General features: G+C 52.4%; 1 protein-coding gene across 3 annotated transcripts in view; it reads left to right on the plus strand.

Annotated features, from left to right (window-relative positions):
• The first annotated feature begins 16,971 nt into the window (after window positions 1-16,971).
• MORC2 (MORC family CW-type zinc finger 2) overlaps window positions 16,972-21,866 on the plus strand; it is a 61,746-nt gene continuing 56,851 nt past the window's right edge. The window contains exon 1 of one of the 3 annotated variants that reach the window (XM_052795947.1): window positions 16,972-17,152. In XM_052795947.1, coding sequence (XP_052651907.1) covers window positions 17,085-17,152 — 68 coding nt within the window. In that variant the 5' untranslated portion in view covers window positions 16,972-17,084. The other 2 variants (XM_052795948.1, XM_052795949.1) reach the window with 2 other exon arrangements.

Genomic DNA, 21,866 nt, shown 5'->3' on the forward strand with positions numbered 1-21,866 from the left:
ACAGAGCACCCAGCTGCAAAAGCACGCTGAGCTATGCTGATGAAGCAGCCTTGGATGCACAGTTCTCAGCACGTGCAGCGGTATTTATCCTGCCTCCACTCCCCCAGGTCTACACCTCTCCTGGTTTCATTCACTCCAGGTAATGAATGACCCAGCCACATCCTCAGAGACCCACCGCAAAGGGCCAGCACAGCTGGGAGCCCTCAGCCCGGCTCCACTCCACTCAGCATCCCCCTCCAGGCTCCCCAGGGCGGTGAGGTGTGTATGCATCCAGCTGACCACAGCGTCAGAGAAGCAGACCTCTTTATTCCTGTGAAAGTGGAGCAAGGAGAGATTTACAAACCCACGGGGAGCACAGGGGCTCTGGCTCCAGGCCTGGCTCTGAGGAGAGCAGGGAGGGCTGCGAGCTGCCGCCCAGCACGTCGGCACTGGGCAGGTGAGGGTGTGATCTCACCCTCTTGCAGAAATCACAGGGCAGCCGTCATGTGCCAGCGCAGGCAGGTAGATTGCCCAGCAGATGGGACAAACCCGTGCCAGGGAGCAGGGGCTGGGCGGGTGCAAGGGGGCTGGTCCCTGGGGGCTGCCCCAGCCAGGGGACAAGTGCAGCAAGGGGAGGAGGGTCAGGAGTCCTTTGGGTTCCCTTTGTAGGTGCTAAACGTAATGTTAAATACCAGTGCCAGCATGTGTCTGGGACTGGTCTGGCCCAGGAATACCTGCCTGACTCAAGGGTGGGACGATGCAGACCAGGGTAAAGACCTGGCTACAGCGGCAGGCAAGGAGAATCCAGTCTCTTCTGAGTCCGTGGCCTTTCCCCTGGGCATGGCAGCAGAGAAAAGTACAGAGGCAGTTGTTACCCCGCTGTCCGGCCAGTGCCGCCCTGGCAGCACAGACCCACAGGCAGCACAGAGCTGCACAGGCTGCCGGAGCCCTGGCAGTGGGGAGAGGAGGGTCCCAGGACCCCTCTCTCCTCCCTCCTTCTACCTGCTTCAGCAGCGTGCAGGTTTCCCAGCCTCGCCTCTCCTCCCCTGGGAACACCTGACACCCACAGACCTGCGTTGTTCCCACACTCCCCACACTCAACACTTTGTCACCACTCCCAAGGTCACAAATCGGCTGGACCTGGCTGGCCCCATCTCCCAGAGGAAGCCAGGGACAGGGGGACCTGCCACCCCAGGGGGATGCTTGGGCCAGGCCCCCACCGCTGGCTGACAAAGGCAGCTGGATGTGCTCAGGGAGGAGGGGGAGGAGGAGGAGGAGGACAGCTCTTGGCTTCACTGCACCACGATGTTTGCCCATGGCAAGCACACGTGTAGCCTGATGCTGCCACTCCTCTGTGTGCCAACACCAGGGCTGCTCCCGTGGAGCACCGTGCTATTATAAACAGTGACATCGTGCTGACTGAGTTTTGGGGCGCTCAGACCCGCTTGCAAGGGCACCCCACAGCAGAGGGCCCTAGCAGTGCCCAGCTCCCGGGCAGGGGTGAAGCTCCTCCGGATCCATGGTGCTGTGGGAGCAGCGGGGCTCTCTGTGCCTCCGTCTCCTCCTCCTCTCCCTCCTGGGGATTGCACCGTTGGGTGTGAGGATGTGCCAAGATCTTCCCGGACGGCAGGTCCCTGGGCACCACGTGACTGGGTTAGGGCTGAGACTGGCGTGAAGATGGGCCAGAGCAGCAGGACCTGGGGGTGGATGTAGGGCTGTGCCCCCCCGAGAGGTGGCAGGACCTGGGGGTGAGTGCACCCCACAGAGACATGGCAGGACAAGGGATGGGTGAAGGGCTGTCCCCCAGCTCTCCCCTTGGGGTGTGGATGAAGGCTGGGCAGGGCAGGGTGGGTGGCCGGGGGGGACACGTGGAAGGATGTCCGTGAAGCAGTGGGACAAGCAGTGCAGCCGGAGGTGGGAGAGGGCAGCAGCATGGCAGCTCTACTGCGGCCAGACCAGCCACAGGGACCATCTGCCTGCACAGAACTGGTGAACGGGTGCCATTTGCTTAGGACAGGACACTCATGCCTAAGCACATGTCCCCATTTCTCAGGCATGACTCACGTCCTGCTGGGAGCCAGGGCAGGATCAGGTGTGATGGATTCTTCACATCCTGCTGCTGGCGTGGGCACCGGGCAGCCTCCTGCCTGCCCTAGGGGTGCTGCATCACCTGGGATGGGAAGGAGCTGTGTGACAAGGAAGGTCACGCTTATGGGGCGGCACACTGCCTGAGGAGGATCAACGCTGTTGTGGGCACTGAGGACTCCAGTCGTCATGCCTGGCTGGCACATATGGGAACGAGGATGCAGAAAGCACACACCGCTTCTCTATGAGCTAGAAGCAATTTGCCCCAAGTGTGGATCTCCAGGGCTGGATCTCTGTCGTGTATCTCTACCTACCTGCACACAAGGAAGAGAATGGACAGGTTTGTCTGTCTCCAGGCTCTGGTCTGTCTGTTCATGCTGCCCACACAGGTGCGGGCACACCAGCCTAAGGCCAGGTGTGCGAGGCAGGCGGCTGTGGTGTGCTGCAGAGTGAGGGCATGCTGAGCATCAGTGCACGTCACACATCTCGCTGTGCCAGGGGCCTGACTCTGCACTGGTGCCACGCTGCAAACAGAGTGCCTGGGGGGCTCAGCCTGCATGGGGCATGCACCCGCACTCCTTGGCGGGAGCCTCTTGCAGAGGGAGGATCCTGCACTGCACATGCATGCGCTGGGTCAGCCAGTGCACCCTTTCTGCCTGCACCATGCCCACCCTGGTCCAGCTCATGTCCTGCTGCGGCAGCTGCAGTGCCGTGGCACTGAGCTCCTGCCCCGCCATGGCCTTGGCTAGCAGGAGTTAAACCCCAGATGAGTGAATCTACTGCCTGGATTTTTCCCTCTGCTCACCTTTGGCCCTTGTCCTGTGCAGAGTCCCCAGGGGATCCTGTGAAACAAGCATAGCCTGTCCCACTCCCTGCACTGCCAAAGGAGCCAGCAAAGGGCCCAGCAGGACCGTGCAGAGCCCTCTGCCAGGGTCTGTCCTGTGGCACCACATCCACCGTGGAAGCCTGGATCTGCTCCTGCTGCAGTGACTCTGACACTGCCTGCTCCTCCCTGGGGACCTCTTGAATCCACCTTGCCCATGCCCCCAGGAAGGAGAGGAGAGGGGAAACACCGTCAGCCCCCAGTGCTGCAGGAGCCCAGCAGTCCAGGGATGGACCACGGCGCTTCACAGCACCCCGCAGCGCAGGACACGGCTGCAGGCAGGACACCGTGTCCGCCCGGAGCAGAGGGAGCTCAGAGGCAAAGGCTGGAGCAGAGCTGGCATCTGCTCAGGACATGGCCCCCGAGGTTGCAGCCTACTCCCTGGCAGAGGGCCTGGGGGACTGGAGTGCTTGAGAACGGTCAGGGCTTTGGTGTCAGCATCTCCAGCACTAACAGGGTTGCCTGCCCTGTGAGGAAGAGCGGGCACCTCGTTTCCCTGCTGTACGTTGGCATTTCCAGATGGATCTGCCCACGGCAACACGTGTGCCCAAGCCGAGCACACGGTCTGTCCTGGCTGCACAGCTGCAGCTGCTGGGTGCCCGCAGAGGCACTCTGTGGCGTTGCTCCCTGCAGCGCTGGCATCTGAGCTTGCTGCGCAGCTGCGACATGCACAGCCAGCGCTGCTGGGCTTCAGAGCTTCCCCCTCCAGCCTGCCCAGACCCCCAAATGTCACGTGTCTGCCTTTCCTCTTTCCTCCAAGGGGTTGTAACCTTCCCCAAGTACGGGGACACAGACCCACAGGGTCTCACCCTGCTGTGGTTTGCAACTAGGGCGGCTGTGGGAACCAGGGCCCAGGGAGACCATAGCTCTTGGCCATCTCAAAAGCCCCACTTGGAGCTGGAGAAAAAGACCTTGGTGCTTTCAGACCAGAGGGAGGCTGCAGCTCAGCCTCAGCTCTGGAGCTTGCACGACGCCCTGGCTGTGTGTGATGGGGAGGGAGGCTGCTTCAGTATTTCCACAGGCAGGACATTCCTAAGAGGTGACCCGTCCCTCCCCAGCACCCCCCCCCCTCGCCTTTCCAATTTCTTTGTCACACTGAGTGAACACAGCTATTTTTTCCCTTTTTGGGACACCTCTAGAGCCCATAAATCACCATGCTGAGATCTGCTGTGGCCAAGAAAGGAAGGGTTTGGAAAAAGGACAGGGGTTCAGGAAAGATGCCACTCCTGGTAACTTACCCCTAAAACCCAGGCTCCAGACACCCCCAAGCATGCCAGCCCTTCCAGGGGCTTCCCAGAAGACCTCACAGCAGCCACCTGCATCTCCAGAGGACCTTGCCTGTCAGTTAGGGCTTTTGGCCATCAGGGTGCTGAAGGGGAGCCAAGGAATCAGTTTTTCAGACTGCCCTAAAAACTGGCTTCATTCACAAGCTGTGTGTTGAGAACAGGACGACTCTTCTTGCAGGGATGGGTTTGGGGAAGGTCCTCAGGGTCACTGGGACTAGAGGAGAGACACAAAAGTGGCACCACTGTGCCACAAGCAAGGCCAAACAGTCCTGGGCAGAGATGGCCAAACCCTCTGGACTCTCCAAGTCCTCTCCGCAGCCTCCTGCCAAGGCAAACGGACCGCTTGTCCCAGAGCAGCAAAACTGCCTGTGTGGAAGAAGACGCAGCACCAAGCCCAGGGCTACCCTGGGGGTCCTGCACAACCCACTCTCGCAGACAGGGTGCACGCAGCCCCAACAAGGGGCACAGCTTCTCCTCCGGGACTGGGGAGTTGGGGACAAACCTGCTCCTGCAAACAGCCCCAGAGAGGCTGCGGGCAGGCGCGAAGCCCAGGCAGGGCTCCTTGTGCCTCGTCGCTCAGTGGCTGCTTTCTCTTGGGCCCCTGGCAGCGCAGAAACAGCATCACAGGCACCAGTGCCACATTGCTCCAAGAAATCTGGAAGCTCTAACGTTATGGAAAATGCGTAAGAGACCAGTCCTGGTATTTGCTAATGAGCCAAATCACGTGCTGACAACGGGCTGTCGGGTGTGCTGCACCCAGTGGGTCACGTCCTGCCACTCGGTTGCAAGGCTTGGATGTGTGTCACATCTCCGGGCTTCCCTCAGCCTGCCGGTCAGTGGTGGCTGACCCACGCTCCGGGACTATCATGTCCTTATGGACCAAGGGAATGAGCCCTGCTCTGCTGCTCTCTGGTGACAGGTCTGGTTGCTTCAGCACCTGTTCCAGCCACGAGCCCTTCTGTCTCATTCGCCATGTGAACTATTTCAAGACCAGGCTCTTTTCTGATCACATTTTCTCCTTATAGTCACTTGATTCTCCACTGGGACAGTCACAAGAAATTAAGAAAACTTAGCGAAACATTTCTGAGTGTGCGCGTGCTCTTCGGGGTCAGTCCTCCCCAGGACCATCCTTCACCTCTCCCATGGCTCGGTGCTGTGTCCTCCTGCACTACCTGAGTCTCGGGGGCTCACTGTAAGGCGACATTTCTTGGCAACACTGTACCTTCTGTGTGCAAAACATCAAATGTTTTCCTAGTTGTAATAAATCTCACTAGTTACTGTTCTTTTCCAGTATTTTTACAGTTGTTCATAGACTTTTCTCTGACGCATAGCTGGCTTGACTACTAACATCCTTCTTCTGTTCACCCCCTTGCTTTGCACAAGCTCAAATATGAAATCTGTAGGTTGGAGACCATCTGTGGAGGGAGCGGTAGTCTTATGCCAGGGTTGGCTTCATTTCTTCTTGTCTGGTCTAGACAGCTTATACAAGAAAGAACCGAGCAGCCACCTGGTCAGGAATCTTCCCTGCCCAGCTGTGACTCTGCCAAGTCTTGCACTGGACTCTTAATCCTTGTTGGTATGTCTAGTCCGCTGCAGGCAGGCTGAGCTATGTTGCATTAAAATGCCCTGTCCACACAAAAAAGATTGCTAGCACACCATTTGGCATTTCATATGTGGTCTCAAATTCACTCTGGAGATGGAAGATTAATTTATCCACTGCAAAGCCAGTATGAACAGGTCTTTATCCCACAGCAAATGCTCTGGCTCCCTGGCTTCCTATGATGTGCTTTCCTACCCTTTCCTTTTCTGGAGGTCATTCTTGTAAGTCCCAACTTCAGTCACTAAATTGGGGTCCTCTGCAGCTCCAGCACCTGTGGAGGTCACAAACCAGTGCTGTACTCCATGTGACTCAGTTACAGCTGACCATCGCACCTCAATCCAACAGGAGATCCTGTGCTTCAGTGATTGCCAAGCTCCTGCTCCAGTTACCCAGGCTGCAAACAACTCAGATGCAGACAAGCACCCGAGTTCGTCACTGCCACTACACTGAATGTGGCTGCATCCAGCTCCCAGTCTCCCCACAGCACCGCAGCCAGCTGCGTGCTCTCCGGCTGAGCCAGTGACATGGACATTGGCTGCAGAGTGCATCCAGCAGCCCTGAGCCTGGCCGTGCTGCGGAAGCTTGGACCCCGTCCTGGCCGGACCCTCTGGCCTTCCTGCTCTTGAGCTACTATTTTCTGTGTCTCAGGGCCTCTTTGCTCTCTTTCAGAATAAAGGCTCTGCCCAGAAGGGTACCGTTTCTCCATCCTTTTTCACCATACCATGGGAACAGAAGAGCAGCTGCCTCCTGTTTGTGGTGCTCTGCAGTCTCTCTGGCTTCCCACCTCTGCCACCATCACCTTGCAAAAATCCAGTACTTTAGAGAGCCTTAGTGAGGGGAGAGACTGTTACCTGCAACAAAGACTACAATAGACCTCCTTTAAAGAAATTACTGGAGGTAACTTTGAAGTAATTTTAAAATTTATCTTCCATCCAAAGCAAAGGAGCGAGAAGGGTTTCTCTAGCACTGGGCAGAGGAGCGATGAACGTCACTGCAGGAACGCCAGCCTTCCCAGCATCAGATGCCTCACAGCACCCTCCAAGGCCGATGGACTCTTCTTAGGTGTATTTCCAGTTCTACTTGTAAAAGCTGCTGGGGATTTTACTTCATAGTTTTGAACGCTGCAGTTTGCTCTCTCTTGAGGAGTTTTGCTATCTTGACATCCCCACAGACACCTCTTGAACACCAGCCACATTTCACAGCAAAACACACTGTGTAACCCAGCTAGAAATATGCGACCGACAGCTATTGCCTGCCACTACAAAATTTCTTCTCTCTGCCCATTGGTATGATGACACATGCAGAAGTCTTAAAATAACCTTTCGCAAAAACTCTGACATTTCTCACAAGCTGTGCCCACAGTCAGAGGCCTCTTGTGCTGTGTCTGGTGCCTCAGGGAAGCTGCTCTGCCAGCCACCCAAAATGTGCCCCATTCCTGTCCCCACTCCAGCAGCTGTGATGCAGGACACAAAAACCAGCTGTCACAAAGTGAAGCTTCCCCTGATCTACTCACAGTGTTTACCTTTCATTCTTACACACATACATGCCTTTGCCATCCTGCAAATCAGCGGGTTGTTGTTACAAGCTTCCTTCTCTTCTCCAGTACCTGTTAAGATGTTTCTTCATCCTGGGTACATGTGGTAAAGTGAACCCAGCAGAATGATGAAGGATATCAGCAACATCCACTGGGATCCATACAAGGGATCAAAGTCTCCAGCTGATGTTACAAAAAACACCTTACAATTCTTATGATGCTCATGCTATGGACTTTCCTACCCACCCCATGTAAATACAGTGGGTACTTCCAGACTGGTCACTTAGGAGGCACCACAGAACAAATACTGCCTTATACTTTGGGTCCTGCTGGAAGCAAAAAAAAGTAGGCAGCTAGTCCCACCAAGCACCTCATGCAGTTAAGGACACCCTCACTCCAGGTCCCCTTAACAACCACACACCATGCCTAGCCTGGTGGCCCTGTGAAAGCCATGACCTCTCAGTGGCAGCAGGGACCTCCAGCTGATCCAAAACTCATTAGCTACAGCTCAACAGCAGGCTGGTGTGGTGGACTCTCAGCTGAGAGCGCTTCTCCATGCTGGGCAGAGATTGCACCAACACGCTGCACACTGTTGTTCCTATCCCTGAATCGTCTGGCCTCCAGTCCCTGCATCTTCCTCCTTGTTTCAGGGAAGCACTTGCTCAAAAGATGTCTGGCTCCTACCAGTTATCAGCGCTCCTAAAAGCAAGCTGTTCTTCACTTGTCTGCATGCCTGGGAGCTGATGCCTGCTCGTTCCAACAGCCACAGCCCGGCAGCCTGACCTCAGCTCTGCCACGGGGTCGGGAGAGGGGAGCGCAGGGCCAGCCCCTCGTGTGCTGCAGCAAGAGTCCTGCAAAGGTGGGGCCCTCAGCGTACTCAGGGCAGGTTTGCACCCCTCTCTGCCCAGTGGATCTCTGGACCATGAAACCAGCACACAGCAGAGCCCTGGGCGTAGGGTAGGACATTTATCCACAGCAGGAACCACGCGGTGTGCCTGAAACCCTTCCAGCACTATAAAACCAGCAACACCTTTGCCAAACCAGAGGGAAGGCAAGCCCCTCCGCAGGCTGTTCAGGCTTTGAAGACCCTCAGAGAGGAGCTCGCAGGGACAAGCGCCGGTGTGGCACACAGTCCACACTGCCTGCTCCCCACCACTCTGGGCTCCCCATGTTGCACGAGCTCTGAGATCGCATGGCCTCTCTTGCAAGGGCACCTCGTTCCTGGCAAGTGCCCCCTTCCCTGCACAGCCAGCACAGATGGGACAGGGAGGCTCGACTTTTGCCCGGCAGTTGTCCCATCCTCCACCCATGTGCACTCTTCCCATGTTCCTCTTTCTCAGTGGAAGAGTCTGTCAGATGAAAAGCTATTTTTCAGGATTAACCAAGGGTAAATTGCCTTTTCTCCCCATTGCTATGACAGTGGTTGGATTAAGGCCTTAGTCACATGTAAACAGACAGCAGAGTGGGGGGAAGCCCTCGTCATGCCCAGAGCTTGAACAGCATAATCAGCAAAGAATCAAATCTCTGTGAGAAGGGGAAGGAAGCACTGTCTTAGAGCAAAATATTTAGATTCTGTGGAATATTGGCCAATTACAATATTTTTCTTCAAATAAAACATTTATAAGAATACCGAAATAAATATTTGAGAACACAGTATACCAAAGCCCTGAGTCATTCCTAATGCAAAAGTTTTCCCTCATTTTTCAGGCAGCTTCCCCATGTAGGGTTTGGAGTCGGGATGGCTTCTGGTGGCACTGAGGTGCACTGAGAGGTCTGGTGGCACGTGTCCCTGCTGCCTGGAAATGGCAGAGCTCCTCTCGGCAAGGATCACCTCCCAGTTTGAGCCAAATGCCTGGGTGAGCTGTGGAGTCTGGTGGTGGGGTCTATAAGGAGGTGTACTGCCTTCAGTTCAAAAAGACACTGCCAGCAGCAGCAGCTTGGGGAAGGGCCTGCAGGCAGCTCTCCCTGGGAGGTGGGAGGAGGGCACACTTTGTGACATTCCAGTCTGTTTGTATGGAGGACTCTGCAGACCAATGTGGACACAAACGAGATTCCTTAGAAGGCCTTTTCTGAGATTCAGATGAACTGAGATGCTCATTTGAGCCACACTTACTGCGGACATCATCGGGGAACTTGTTCAGTGGTGCTGGGGACTGCACCCCATCCCCCTGGATGCAGAAGCAAGGCAAACCCACCCGTATGGCCACAGCAGATTTACTGTCCTGCTCCTGACCGCATCTGAGCTGATGCCCACTCTGGCCCCAAAAAGCCCCAACCACATGTTTGCTTTGCCCTCTATTTTGCCCCTGTTTCCCCCCGCCATATGAACAACCCACCCCAGTTCTTTCCCCCTTCCACCTGCTCCCCTGCAGGCTCAAGTTTTGCTGATTTTGCACCCTTGTTGAGTAATTACAGCCTTGGTGAGTGATCTCAGTCAGGCAGCACTGCCCTTACGCGCTCTCCATCCAGGGCACGTCTGACACTACCTCTCACCCCTTTTTCTGGTTGTTTCTTGCTCTGTTTGCTTAGGCCCGCTGAGGGCTGCCCCCCCCCTTTAGCCTCTCCACTCTCTGCAGTGCCTGGCAGTCACCCCTCCATTTAACCTCAGGCCAGGGCCAGCCATCTGCCTGCAACTTTGCACTAATGTCATTAATGCTGGTATTTTCCTACATTTCAACTGCCGCCACGGCTGCTGCAGCATCTAAGCCGACTTTCAGTGCAGGCTGGAGACAGTGTCTTTTCACTGGCTTTCACATGGCCACTATCCCGCATGCCTGTAGGAAACATGCCACTACCACACTCCTTGTGAGCCTACAGATACTTTGCTCTTCCTTGTCAGGTCAGGTTAGGTGGGGAGGGGGGAGAGAAATAGTTTGGGAGAGGCACACAGGCAAAGCAACCTTTACAGAGCAAAGGTCTTTGTCTTTTTAAAATATTTAGGCTCACATGAGAAAAGAACATGTACTATCCAGATCATTAGCATAGGACAAAGCCAGACCCCACGAAGAAGGGGAGCTCAGAATGTATTGAACAAGCATGGTGACATCTCCACACATTGTCCAAACTGGACACTGATGGGATTACAGGGTTGCTGAGGACTGGTCAAACCATCACATTAGATGATCCAACTGTGCTGATAAAACCTTTCCTGAGCTGCTTTCTCTTAATGAAAATAACCATGTCTGGATGAAATATCTGAGCGACAAGAACAAATAACTTCAGGGTGAAGTTGCTGAAAACAATGCCATTGCCCCACAGCTTCATTTTTTTTTGCCTCCTGAGAACCTCCAGGCTTCCTGACAGTCCCTGCTCAGGCTAGGGACTGTCTCTCGAGCTGTGTACTGACACAGTGCTGACCGACAGCCTTCCGCTATGGTCTGCTGCTACGGTACTTTTGTTCCTCACACCACCTCTTCCCTTTATGTTTCCAATTGTCAGACTGACAAGCTTTCTGCAAACCATCACATGCCAGAGAAGATGCTATGCATCTGTAAAGTTCCCCTCATTCTCTCCCACCAAGGCAGCCAAGCCTGTCTTCACATAACGCAGAAGGGCAGTCTGGGGTTCTGGTGTACCTTGTACCTGTCTACATCTAAAGTTAGGGGAGATGAACGCCTTTGGAAATGAAACAAGATGTTTAACACATGGTAGCATTCACAGCACATACTAAAGGAGCAGTTATCTATTGTCAGTCATCACTGAGAGATGTTTTAATGGGAAGAACCTGTAGAGCCTTGCTCCCTCCCTAGCACTGCCCAAGCATGTTCTGTACCAGATGTGGTCATACAGCTGTTCATCTCTTCATTCGTATCACAGCTCAATCTACACGGATGCTACTTCTAAGAGGCACCCACACATGAGATTTCCCTAAGCTTTTCACTACAAGATCATGTTTTTGGTTGCTTGCAAGTTTGACAAACTGAAATTACTTGAGCTGCCCACGTTAGGCACATCCATCAGGCTGGTTTAAAAAGATACTCTTAACAAAACCCCATGGGTAACATAGTCCACACATTTCAAATAATGAGACAGGGAAAACTATTTACTCATGAAAAAAATTAATTCTGCTAGTTAGTCACCTTGTTAAGAAGCCTGCACACCTCATGTTGGTAGAGGCCACTAAAAGTGTCATGCAGTCACAGCTTAGAAAGAAAGAAGCCCCCAGGCTTGGGTCCTTTTCAGCATCCCTGTGGAAGTCCATGGAACCTAGGCCAAACTGTAAATCTCTGACAAATGATCAGTTCATGCCATGTTCAGTAACTCTTCCAAGTCTGTCAGCTAAATTTTTTTAAGACGCCATTGCTCCTCTTCTACTAGCTTCTCATGTGCTCTTCTGCACATCATTCTCACAAAGACACAGAGTATTTTCTGTCTTAGGCCTGAGGTGCTGAACTAATGCTATACTGATATTTTACATTTTTTTCACGTCTGTTAATTCCGTTCTTTGCTTAGTTCATTAACCAAAGCTGGACTCAGGACAGGGGGAGCCTGACTGGTAGTGGAAGATCCTCATCATCCACCATTCCACTGACAATTTCCTGGTTCTCACTTCAGGATGTCTCCCTGCTCTCACGTATTCTTACCCTTTCCATTCCCCTGCAAACTCATTCACAAAGTCACTTCTGACAGCCAGTGTCTCACTGAGAATGGTACCTAGACTGAAATAATGAATTTAAACCCATGGTGTGACTTTCCCTGGAGACAAAGAAGCAAAAGGCTGACAATTGGCACTACGGAAAAGGTCTCTGAATTTTTATGCCAGTGCCTCCCATACACGTTTAGGTACTCGCATCTGAACATCTTGGTCGGCACGTCTTTGTCGTGGTCGAGACGGACAAACAACAAGTACGCATTCTTATAGTACAAGGAAAGAAAGTTTTTTTATTACTACAAGCCAGCAAATTTATACCCATTATACTTGTTACCCTGTACATATGTCTGTCCCTTATTGGTCAGAAAGTTGTCAGAAGTTGTTTTTCTCACCCCTCATTGGGTGACTTTTTCAGGTTCCTTATCACAACTGCAAACGGTCAACACATTCCTTAAACTTAGCTTCCCAGGCATGCTTCTCATCCTTTCTTGTTCTCTCACGGGAACACTGCAATCTTGTCAAGGTCAATATCCTCCCCAGGCCCCTCGGTCCAGCCGAGGTCCTCTACACGTCTTGTGAGGATTGACTGACTGCTCATTAAATGACTGTTCCAGAGAGAAGAAAGGCAGGATTTAGGTCTCCCAACATAGGAGAAAAAAGACACTTCCATGAAGAGAAGTCTCACTTCATGACTCCTTTGCATTTAGTCAGCAAATTGCTCTGCTACTTGACATGAATGACGGAGGGGCTGGACAGACTTGAGTATGAACACAAGAAAGAGGTCTACCCCAGGTCACGTAAGGCAGAACTCCTCACTAGGAAAAGCCGGTGGAAAAACACTTCCTTCTTCTGAATTCTTGACTTCATGGCTTGTATTCTTGTATTGTATTGAGTTGACCCTGAAATTCAACTCACGCCCAAGAAAAGTCAGAATGTTTTGATGAATAATGCAGCTCTTCTCTGTGAGTGAGACAGGCATGCTCCATTTAAAGAATACCTTATGCTGTTTTGAGGGGGTAGCGTATTTCACAGCAGGAAGCTTCCATTTTATACAGGGAGATAATCAGAGCGAATCACACAGCAGAGCCAGGGTGTGGCACAACAGGAAGGAATGAACCAAAAAGCTGCGAGCCAACACGATGATTTCACAGCCCGTTAATAGAAGGTACTTTGAAATTCCTTCTATAAATTCAGGGCAGTGGAAAACAGATCCGTGCCACTTAAGTTACTGGAGCCTGTAACTGCACCCAAACTTCTTAAGACAAGTTATCTCAAAAGTGAATGCTCAGTAGAAAAACAGCACAGACCTAGAACTTCAGCAACTTCTGTCACAAGGCATACAGAGGACCTTATACCCAAAGACAGTGTTGGATGCTACTTTTTCCTTCCAGAAAAAGGAAGGACCAGTAAGTCCCTGAGCATTACTGGTGATGTTCTCGGATTTATATTCCACTGCCCGCAGTGATTATTTCACTCCGACAGTGAAAACCTCATCTATACAATGCAAAGGTTTACGATTCTTCATGTGCATAAACACAGAATAAAGCCACTAACAGTTAACTCAGGAAACCTCATAGGATTGTGGAAAAGACACTTTGCTACACTCATGGCACTTGTCTGGTGCAGAATATAGTACTTACTGCTATGATGACTCAGCCAAACTCACTGGCTTGGAAGACTAGTTTCTTAAAAATTAGGGGAGACAAAGCATAAGTGTTAAATCAAGACCCACACAGGTGTTAGAAGCAGTTATCTCCAAATTTCAGAATAAGGGCCACACAAATAAGCTGTTCAACGACCTCAGGCTATGGCCCAGACTCCAGTGGAAAGAGGCTTAGCAAAATACTATGCCAGACTAAGGACCCAGCAAACACTATGCAGGACTGCTTAGGAACTCTCACTCCCCAACCTAGAAATGCAAAATTTGACCAGCGTGGAATAAAAAGACTAGTTTAACAAAGGGATTTGGGGAGTATTTCAGAGTAAGAAACTCAGCCACAGGTTAAATAAGAGCAGTACAGTTTGCCTGAAGCTCCACATGTACAGGCTGGACAAACCACCAATCCACAGGTGATTTATCAGGAAAGTTATGTGCACCAGAGCAAACTGCTGCTTTCTGCTGCAACAAGAGCCCCTCAAGGGTGAGAGGGCATTGCCTGTGACACTTAAGGAGCCAGACCTGTTCTGCCCATTCACCTAAGATGGCTGCAGAGACCACGGTCCTGAACAGGAACTCAGGGAAATGGTGCTGGTAGCAGATGGAAGAAAAAGGGAAGTTACCTGTCGTAATCAGTATAACAGAGAAATCTAGAACTATTTAAACAAAGTTTGGAGAGAGAGTTTCCAAAGTAAAACAGTTGCCCCAAAAGAAGATAAAGGTGAATTTGCAGTGGGAAGACTTCCATCTCAAAAGCACTGAAGAACTCAGCAGTTTGCAGCAGTGGCACATGGGCAAAAAGAGCGTTATCATCTCTCCATCCGCTGACAGACAGGTTCCCACCAAAGAATAGCTCTGCTGTGGCGTGATCCAAATGCTGTTTTGCAAAAGGTAAATACACTTCATTACTCCTTGGGATAACGTCTGGCAGCTCAGAGGGCCAGTGAACAATGATATAATCCTTTCAAGACTTGGGCAAGAGAGACAAAAGAGCAGAAGTCAGAAACATGTCTGAAACCTACTTCAGAATGGCTATGGAAACTGTAAGAACTAAGTTTTCATTTCACTTTTGTGAAAGAAAATGAAAAAGACATGGAATTCAACACCACCAAATGGTGGGATGAAAAAGAGTAATTTCCTGCCTGGGACTGGCCAAATAAAATGGAACTGCAATGTACTGGTCTTCTCCCAAGGGCCAGATGGAAAGGACTGGCAGCCAGTCCTAGGAGCAGGTCAGATCCCACAGGAGCAGCAGGAAGGTGTCAACCTCTCCAATGTCAGGAGAGGAACACTGGTTCCTTCCCCAAAGGTAAGATGATGAGACAAAGTTCCTGTTAGGAAAAAAGGAGATACCCAGAGTACCAAAGAGGGCAAGGCTGATGAGATGCACAAGTTCAGGTTCATGTTGCTTAGGAACATGTATCTAGGTAGTTACTTTGCCCTTACACTGATGGGGTTTATATTGCTTTTGAACATCTGCTTCTGATATTGACTGCCATATGATGAGATAAAAGCTGAGCACAATAGATTATGCTACAATCTTTAAAAGACTCAGGTAGATACATTATATTCTGTCATAAACCTAATGACACCTAAACGCAGCTGCTGCCAGTAATTTTCCTAATTCTTTCATGCAGGTGTGATGTTCTGCTGTGCATAGCTTTTCAGAGATAAGGCCTAAAAGAGCCACTGCATGCGCGTACGCAGTGACTTTTTGATGACTACAGAGCAATCCTCATCAGCAGGAATGACATGACTTGCTGGCTTGAAGGAATCTTTAGACCTGAACAGGTTGAACTGAGGATGAACAGAACTAAATGCCGTGCTGGGCAGTGAAGGTCTCACAGGTCAAAGCCGCAGACTTGTCAGCTCTGGCTTGCATACCACTGGGGACCCATTTCACATAAACACACAGATCAGAAGGTATGGCAAACAAAATGGGAGGCAAGCAACTGAAATATGAAGCTCAGATTTTAGCCAATCACCAACCACGATTAATAGATCATTAACTTTAACTTTTCACCGCATAGCTCAGATACACCAGATGGGTTTCTGCACAGACTGAATTCCTTCAGATTTTGGATCTTTAGTTCAGATTCCTATTGTCCGAGATACAGGAGACGCAGCCGTTGTGTTTTAAAGTCCATTTCAGAAGGAGAATTTGGTTATGTTTTTCCACTGGGCAACTCAAGTGCTCAGCAAAGTATTTCTGGCCTTCAGGATTCCTGGGTTCAGCCTGTGGTTTAGACAGGGACAAGGTGTGCACAGGATACAAGGAAGACAGCCCCACTTCTCTCAATCCCTTTGGATTTCAAGATGAATCAAAGGCACTGGATTGAAGCAAGAATACTTATGATTTTATATACCCTCTCTCTTAATATATTTTAATAAGTATGGTGCATTCAGCCGCTTCTCATTAATGACTTCCCAGCGCCTTCACTGACTGCACACACCGCCAGCTGCAGGAACCAGACTGCCCAACGTTGAAGTCCGCGCACTCTCTCGCAGGCCAGAGGCCGACAGTCTCCAGACGGATTTCAGCGGCGGGGTCCCTCCATCCAGCCGCGTCCTTCTGACGGAGCCGCGGCCCCTTCGCAGGGCGCCCAGAGCCGCTGCGGCCGCGACCGCGACTCCGGGGGACGGGGAGGCTTCTCCCCCTCCGCCCCGGCGCGCGAGACTGACGATCGGCTGGACCCGCCGAGCCCCGCCCGCCGCAGCCGCCTCCCCCGTCCGAGACGCACCGGGCCGGGACAAGCCCCGGTGCACCCCCCCCCCCCGCCCCCCACGCGGCGGTCGAGCCCCACCGTTCCGGCAGGGTTTCCTCAGGACGCGCGGGCTGGACGCTGCTCCCGCTACCGGGCGGCCTCCCCGGCGCGGCCCTCCCCTCCCCTCCCCTCCCGCCCTCGGGGAGGCCGCGGCGGCTGCTCCCGCTGCCGCGGCGCTGAGGCGCTCGGCTCCCGGCGGGGCGGAAGCCCGGGGAAGGGCGGGGGGTGGGGGGGGTCTCGCGGGCGGCCGCGGGGCCTCCGCGCCCTGCGGGGCGGTTGGCGTGGCGCCCGCGCGCGCCGCACTCACCCGCTCCCACCCGCCTCTCGCCGGCCGAGCGCGCCCGTCACGCGGCCGCGGAGAAGCCGCGGCGGCCCGCAGCACGGCTCTCCCGTCACGTGGCAGGGCCCACCCAATAGGCGGTGAGCGATTCGGCCCCGCCCTCCCCCGGGCGGGGGCGACCGCGGCTGCGGGGCGCGATCGCGATCGCGGCGGAGACAAAACGGGGCCGGGGGGCGGGCGGGGCCCGCCCGGCAGGAGCAGCCGGCGGCCGCGGCCCGGTGGGGGCCCCACGCCGGCCTCCCGGCGGGGGGCATCGACCGGCGGCGGGGGGTGGTAGGCGGGGAGGCTTCGAGGCGCGCGGGGGCCGCCGGCGCACGCGGAGCGCGGCCCGGGCCCGGGCCCGGTCGTCGTCGCCGCCGCCGCCATGGCCTTGGCCAATTACAGCAGCCTGAACCGGGCCCAGCTCACCTTCGAGTACCTGCACACCAACTCGTGAGTACCGGGGCCGCGGCCACCGGGCGGGGCTGCGGCAGGGCGGGGCTGCGGCCCGCGCCCCCCCCGTCGGGGACGCCCCCCGCGTGCCCGCGGCAGCGGCTGCCCCGCCCCCCCCGCCCCCGGGGCGGCGGGCGAGTATGGCCGCAGCGGCCCGCGCCATGGCCCTCCCGTCACGTGCCACGGCCCGCCCAATGGGCGGTGAGCGGTTCGGCCCCGCCCCCTCGGGCGGGGGTGGCTGCGGCTGCGGCTGCGGGGTGCGATCGCAGTCGCGGCCGAGAACAAAGCGGGGCCGGTGGGCGGGCGGGCGGCAGGAGCGGCCGGCGGCCGCGGCCCGGCGGGGGCCCCGCGCCGGCCTCCCGCCGGGGGTGAGGGGTGGTGGGCAGGGAGGCCTCGAGGTGCGCAGGGCCGCCGGCACACGCGGAGCTCGGCCTGGGCCCGGTCGCTGCCGCCGCCGCCATGGCCTTGGCCAATTACAGCATCCTGAACCGGGCCCAGCTCGCCTTCGAGTACCTGCACACCAACTCGTGAGTACCGGGCCGTGGCCACCGGGCGGGGCTGCGGCAGGGTGGTGCCGCGGCCCACGCCTCCCAGGGTGACCCCTCTGCGTGCCCGTGGCAGTGGCTGTGCTGCCCTCCCGCGCTGCGGCGCCTGGGGTGGCGGGTGAGTATGGGTATGCCGGCCTGGCGGGGCACGTCCTGGGCGCCTCGTCGGCTGCTCCTGGCTCCGGTGGCCAGACTGGCCAGGGCCAGGCTGTGGCTGTACTCTGGACAGGCCTGCGGTGTGTAGAGGATACCGGTGTGCGGAGAGGACAGGCCTCTGGGGGGGCTGTCATGAGAGGAGGAGGGTGTAGCCCTTAGGTCAGCAGTAGCTTTACGGCTGCCCCCCTCTCTGTTCTGTAGAAGCATGTCCGCTGGCCATAGTGGCTGTCATCTGTCCTGGGTTTTGGCTGGGTTAGAGTTAATTTTCACAAGAACTGGAAGGCGGCACAGCCAGGAGAGCTGGCCCCAACTAGACAAGGGGATATTCGATGCCATATGATGTCATGCTCAGTACATAAACTGGGGGAGCTGGCCAGCGGGGGCATGGATTGCAGCTCAGGAATGGGCTGGGCATCGGGTTCCTGGTGGTGAGCAATTCCCTTGTGCATCACTCATTTTGTATATTCTTTTGTTATTGTTGTTATTATTATTATTTCTGCTCTCCTTGTGTTGTCCTGTTAAATGATCCTTATCTCAACCCACAAGTTTTTACCTTTTTCCTTCTGATTCTTCTCCTCATCCCTCCGGGGAGAGGGGGAGGAGTGAGTGAGCAGCCATGTGGTGTTTAGTTGTCAGCTGGGCCTAAACCACAACACATCCCTCCATGGCATCTGGTTTCATTTGCGCCCAAATATTTTGTATTTTGTGCAGATATATTTCAAGCAGGAATATGAGATTCTTCTTCCGATCAGCTTTTTGAAGCTGCTGTGGTTTTTGCATTCACTGATGAATCCCCCAAAAGAAAATCTCCTGAGAAGAGGCAGAGTTCTTGTTTAAAATGGGTTATTTCTGAGTGCATGCCTAGAAGATGGGAAGTGCCACCAGAAAACAGTGCTTAGCAGGGTCAAACACCTATCTGAGATCTGCGTATTACACATAAACCTTGTACTGCCGTGTACAGAAGGGTTTAAAGAAAGAGCTTGTTCTGGCCGAACTGCCCTGGAAGAACAATGTGAACCACACTTAGCATTTCTTCATTTCCATCAGCTGGTCACCAGCATAAGATTATCTTCTAACATTTTGTGGAAGAGTTGACTGTTAAAGTTACCACCAGTAGAAGAAGAAACAAAGTGCCGGCTTATCTTTTTGCTTTCCCTTTTCAACGTGTGAAGGCAAGCTTAGAGTGAAGGACTGAAGTGGTCTGCACCAGTATAAAGACTTCCGATGCACGGAAATACATGCAACTTGATTTCAAAGTAGATCTGACTGGTTTTGTTGGTAGCACAGGATACATCTGCAAGAGCAACTAAGACGAATCTCACATATGCCAAGAGCGTTATGATCCATTTCTTTTCAGAATCGGGAAAGTAATGGGTTTTGCACAGGAGAAGAAGCCTAGTAACAGCCTGGTGTCACCCTTGGGTCCGTGTCCCGTGGCTTCCCTCTCCGGCTTGGCTGGTAGCGGTTGCATGTGGAGTGAACAGTCTGGTGCCTAAAGATGATGGACAATACTGAGTCACGTTCCTGGTGCTGCCACCGATTTGTGAAATTCTCATGTCCAGCTGCAGAAAACAAGCGTTTTTATGGATTAGAAGACCGTATGGCAGAGCTCTGTCAGCAGCTTGTGTTTGCCTGCAGAACACCAGAACTCTAGCTGTCTGCGTAAGAAGATAATGTCTATGCTGCGGAAAAGGCTGATGTGTTGTTGCTGCCCTGAAGTGTTAAATATTAAAGCTACATCGTGTTGCTACCATACTTTCTGTTCTGCTTATGCTGCTGGTCTATTTCCGGTGTGCTACATGTCTGCGATGCATAACAAAATTGTTAAGAGGAGCTGGAAGCTAATGCATATGAATAAGCCAAAGCCAGGGCTTTTCGTCCATCATGAGTGAAGAGCCTTTTGAGATTATGGGGTTCGGTGCGTAAGCCAAATGCTCCCCTAAGCATGGGAATGGAAACAATGGAAGTCATTTTTAAAAGCAACAAAAAAAACCCCAAACCAACCCATGACAAATAAACAACCCTCCTGCTCCCCCAAGGGAAAAATGAGGGGACCTCACCCCCCCCAAAAACCCCACAACCAAAACCAAACAAAAAAACCCCAACCAAACAAAAAAACAACCAAACCAACCCAAAAGCAGCATAGGTCTTTTGGTAATGGAGACTCTTGTCTTTTGGACTATTCTTTCTTGCTGAGGAAAACCATACCATCTCAGCCAAATTTCATTTCAGTGCTAAAGATGTTCTCGTAGTCATGGAGATAGAAGTTCTTTAAATAGCAGTTAAAAATCAGCCATCTAGCTGTTGAGGTGCAGAAGGAAGCCATGACTTTTTTTTTTTTTTTTTCCTCCTTTTTTAAGGCTTTCTTTAGGAAAAGTTTTAGTATGTCTAACACAGAGTACTTGCAGCAGATCTTTTCAGTAGCTTCTTAATGCTTCTGTTTGATGGCAAATTTCACAGCATGTACCTGAATCACTCCAGTTGCCATATTTTTTTTTTGATAAAAATACCACTGTGCTTTTCCAAGCTTTCCAAGTGCTTTTCCTGATGAATAGTTGAGTTGGGGACAGACTTTTTGGTAGGGCCTGTAGCGATAGGACAAGGGGTAATGGTTTTAGACTAAAAGAGGGTAGATTCAGACTAGAGAGGAGAAAGACATTTTTTACAATGAGGGTGGTGAAACACTGGCACAGGCTGCCCAGAGAGGTGGTGGATGCCCCATCCCTAGAAACGTTCAAGGTCAGGTTGGATGGGGCTCTGAGCAACCTGATCTGGTGAAAGATGTCCCTGCTCATTGCAGGGGGAGTTGGACTAGATGACCTTTAAAGGTCCTAACCCAAACTATTCCATGATTCCATGTGAAAGTTGAATGAAAATCACTGTGCATAAGCATGTGAAAGTTACCTGTGCATTGTTCTTACGACTTCCCAGAGCCACCCACTTGCCTTCACATTGGTTTTCATTAAAAATTAAATGCTGCTACTTCAAAATACTTCCAAAGCCATTCATTGGCATGATCACAAAAACACACATGAGCCCAACCAACTTGTTTTTGCATATTTTGAATATTTGTAATGCAAAATTGAAGGACTTTCTTAAAAGTTGAACAGCTGAAATTGTCTTCTAACAGTAGGTAGGATTTAGCTTGTGATTGAACTTGAGTTTTTTTTCTGTTACTAGAATTGTCCTGTTGAATACAGCAGAAGTGGAAGAAGGTCACTCAAATAGAAAGACTCAAAATGACCAAATGGTGGACTTGAGGAATACTAGTAATAACAGACCAACAACATCTGCCCACCCCTCAAGCTCTCACATTTCTTGTGCATGTTTTCTGTTCTGACCTGAAACAGAGCGCAGTACTGAGAGGATAGCTCTTGTTCCCGATGCAGATGCCAAACTTAAAACATTTTCCCACGTGTTGCCTCCTTCAGAACAACAATGAAGTCCAACTGGGTTCAAACAGGGGTGATCCTCTAAGAACTGCTCACAAAATAAGCTTTTCTTCCCTTGGGATGTTACTCCAAATGGTTGTTTGTAGAGGTGTTTGAAATTGGTCATGTTCTACAGAGTCGTCTGACTGGACGTTTTGTAACCCAAATTTCAATAAATTGGCAGCATTGGACTTCCATGTTCTATTCCTTGTCAAGCCTGCACTCCTGCATGGAGCTGTCTTGAATGAAAGTTGGAAGTTGTAGGAAGGTCCAAGCCAGTCTGCTTCTGCCAAGATGAGTTGTTGCTGAGACTACAGATTTTGATAATACTTCCCCCACTTCCATGTGTCATTTCATCAGTTGTGTGACCCGTAATAGTTGCATTTCAAGTGCTCTGACTGATGGAGCTTACTATTGCTTCTGATGATGCTCATGTAGCTCACATTTAAGTGTTTCCAGGTTATGTGCAAGCTCTGATAGACTCCATTTTGCCAACAGCTTGCCTCATGTTTTTTTAAATTTATGTTGCAAGTAAAATAATCCCAAACTTTTTTTGGGACATGGGGGGAAATTGTCACCAGT

The sequence above is a fragment of the Harpia harpyja genome, chromosome 9, assembly GCF_026419915.1.
Source record: "Harpia harpyja isolate bHarHar1 chromosome 9, bHarHar1 primary haplotype, whole genome shotgun sequence".
Classification (NCBI taxonomy): Eukaryota; Metazoa; Chordata; class Aves; order Accipitriformes; family Accipitridae; genus Harpia; species Harpia harpyja.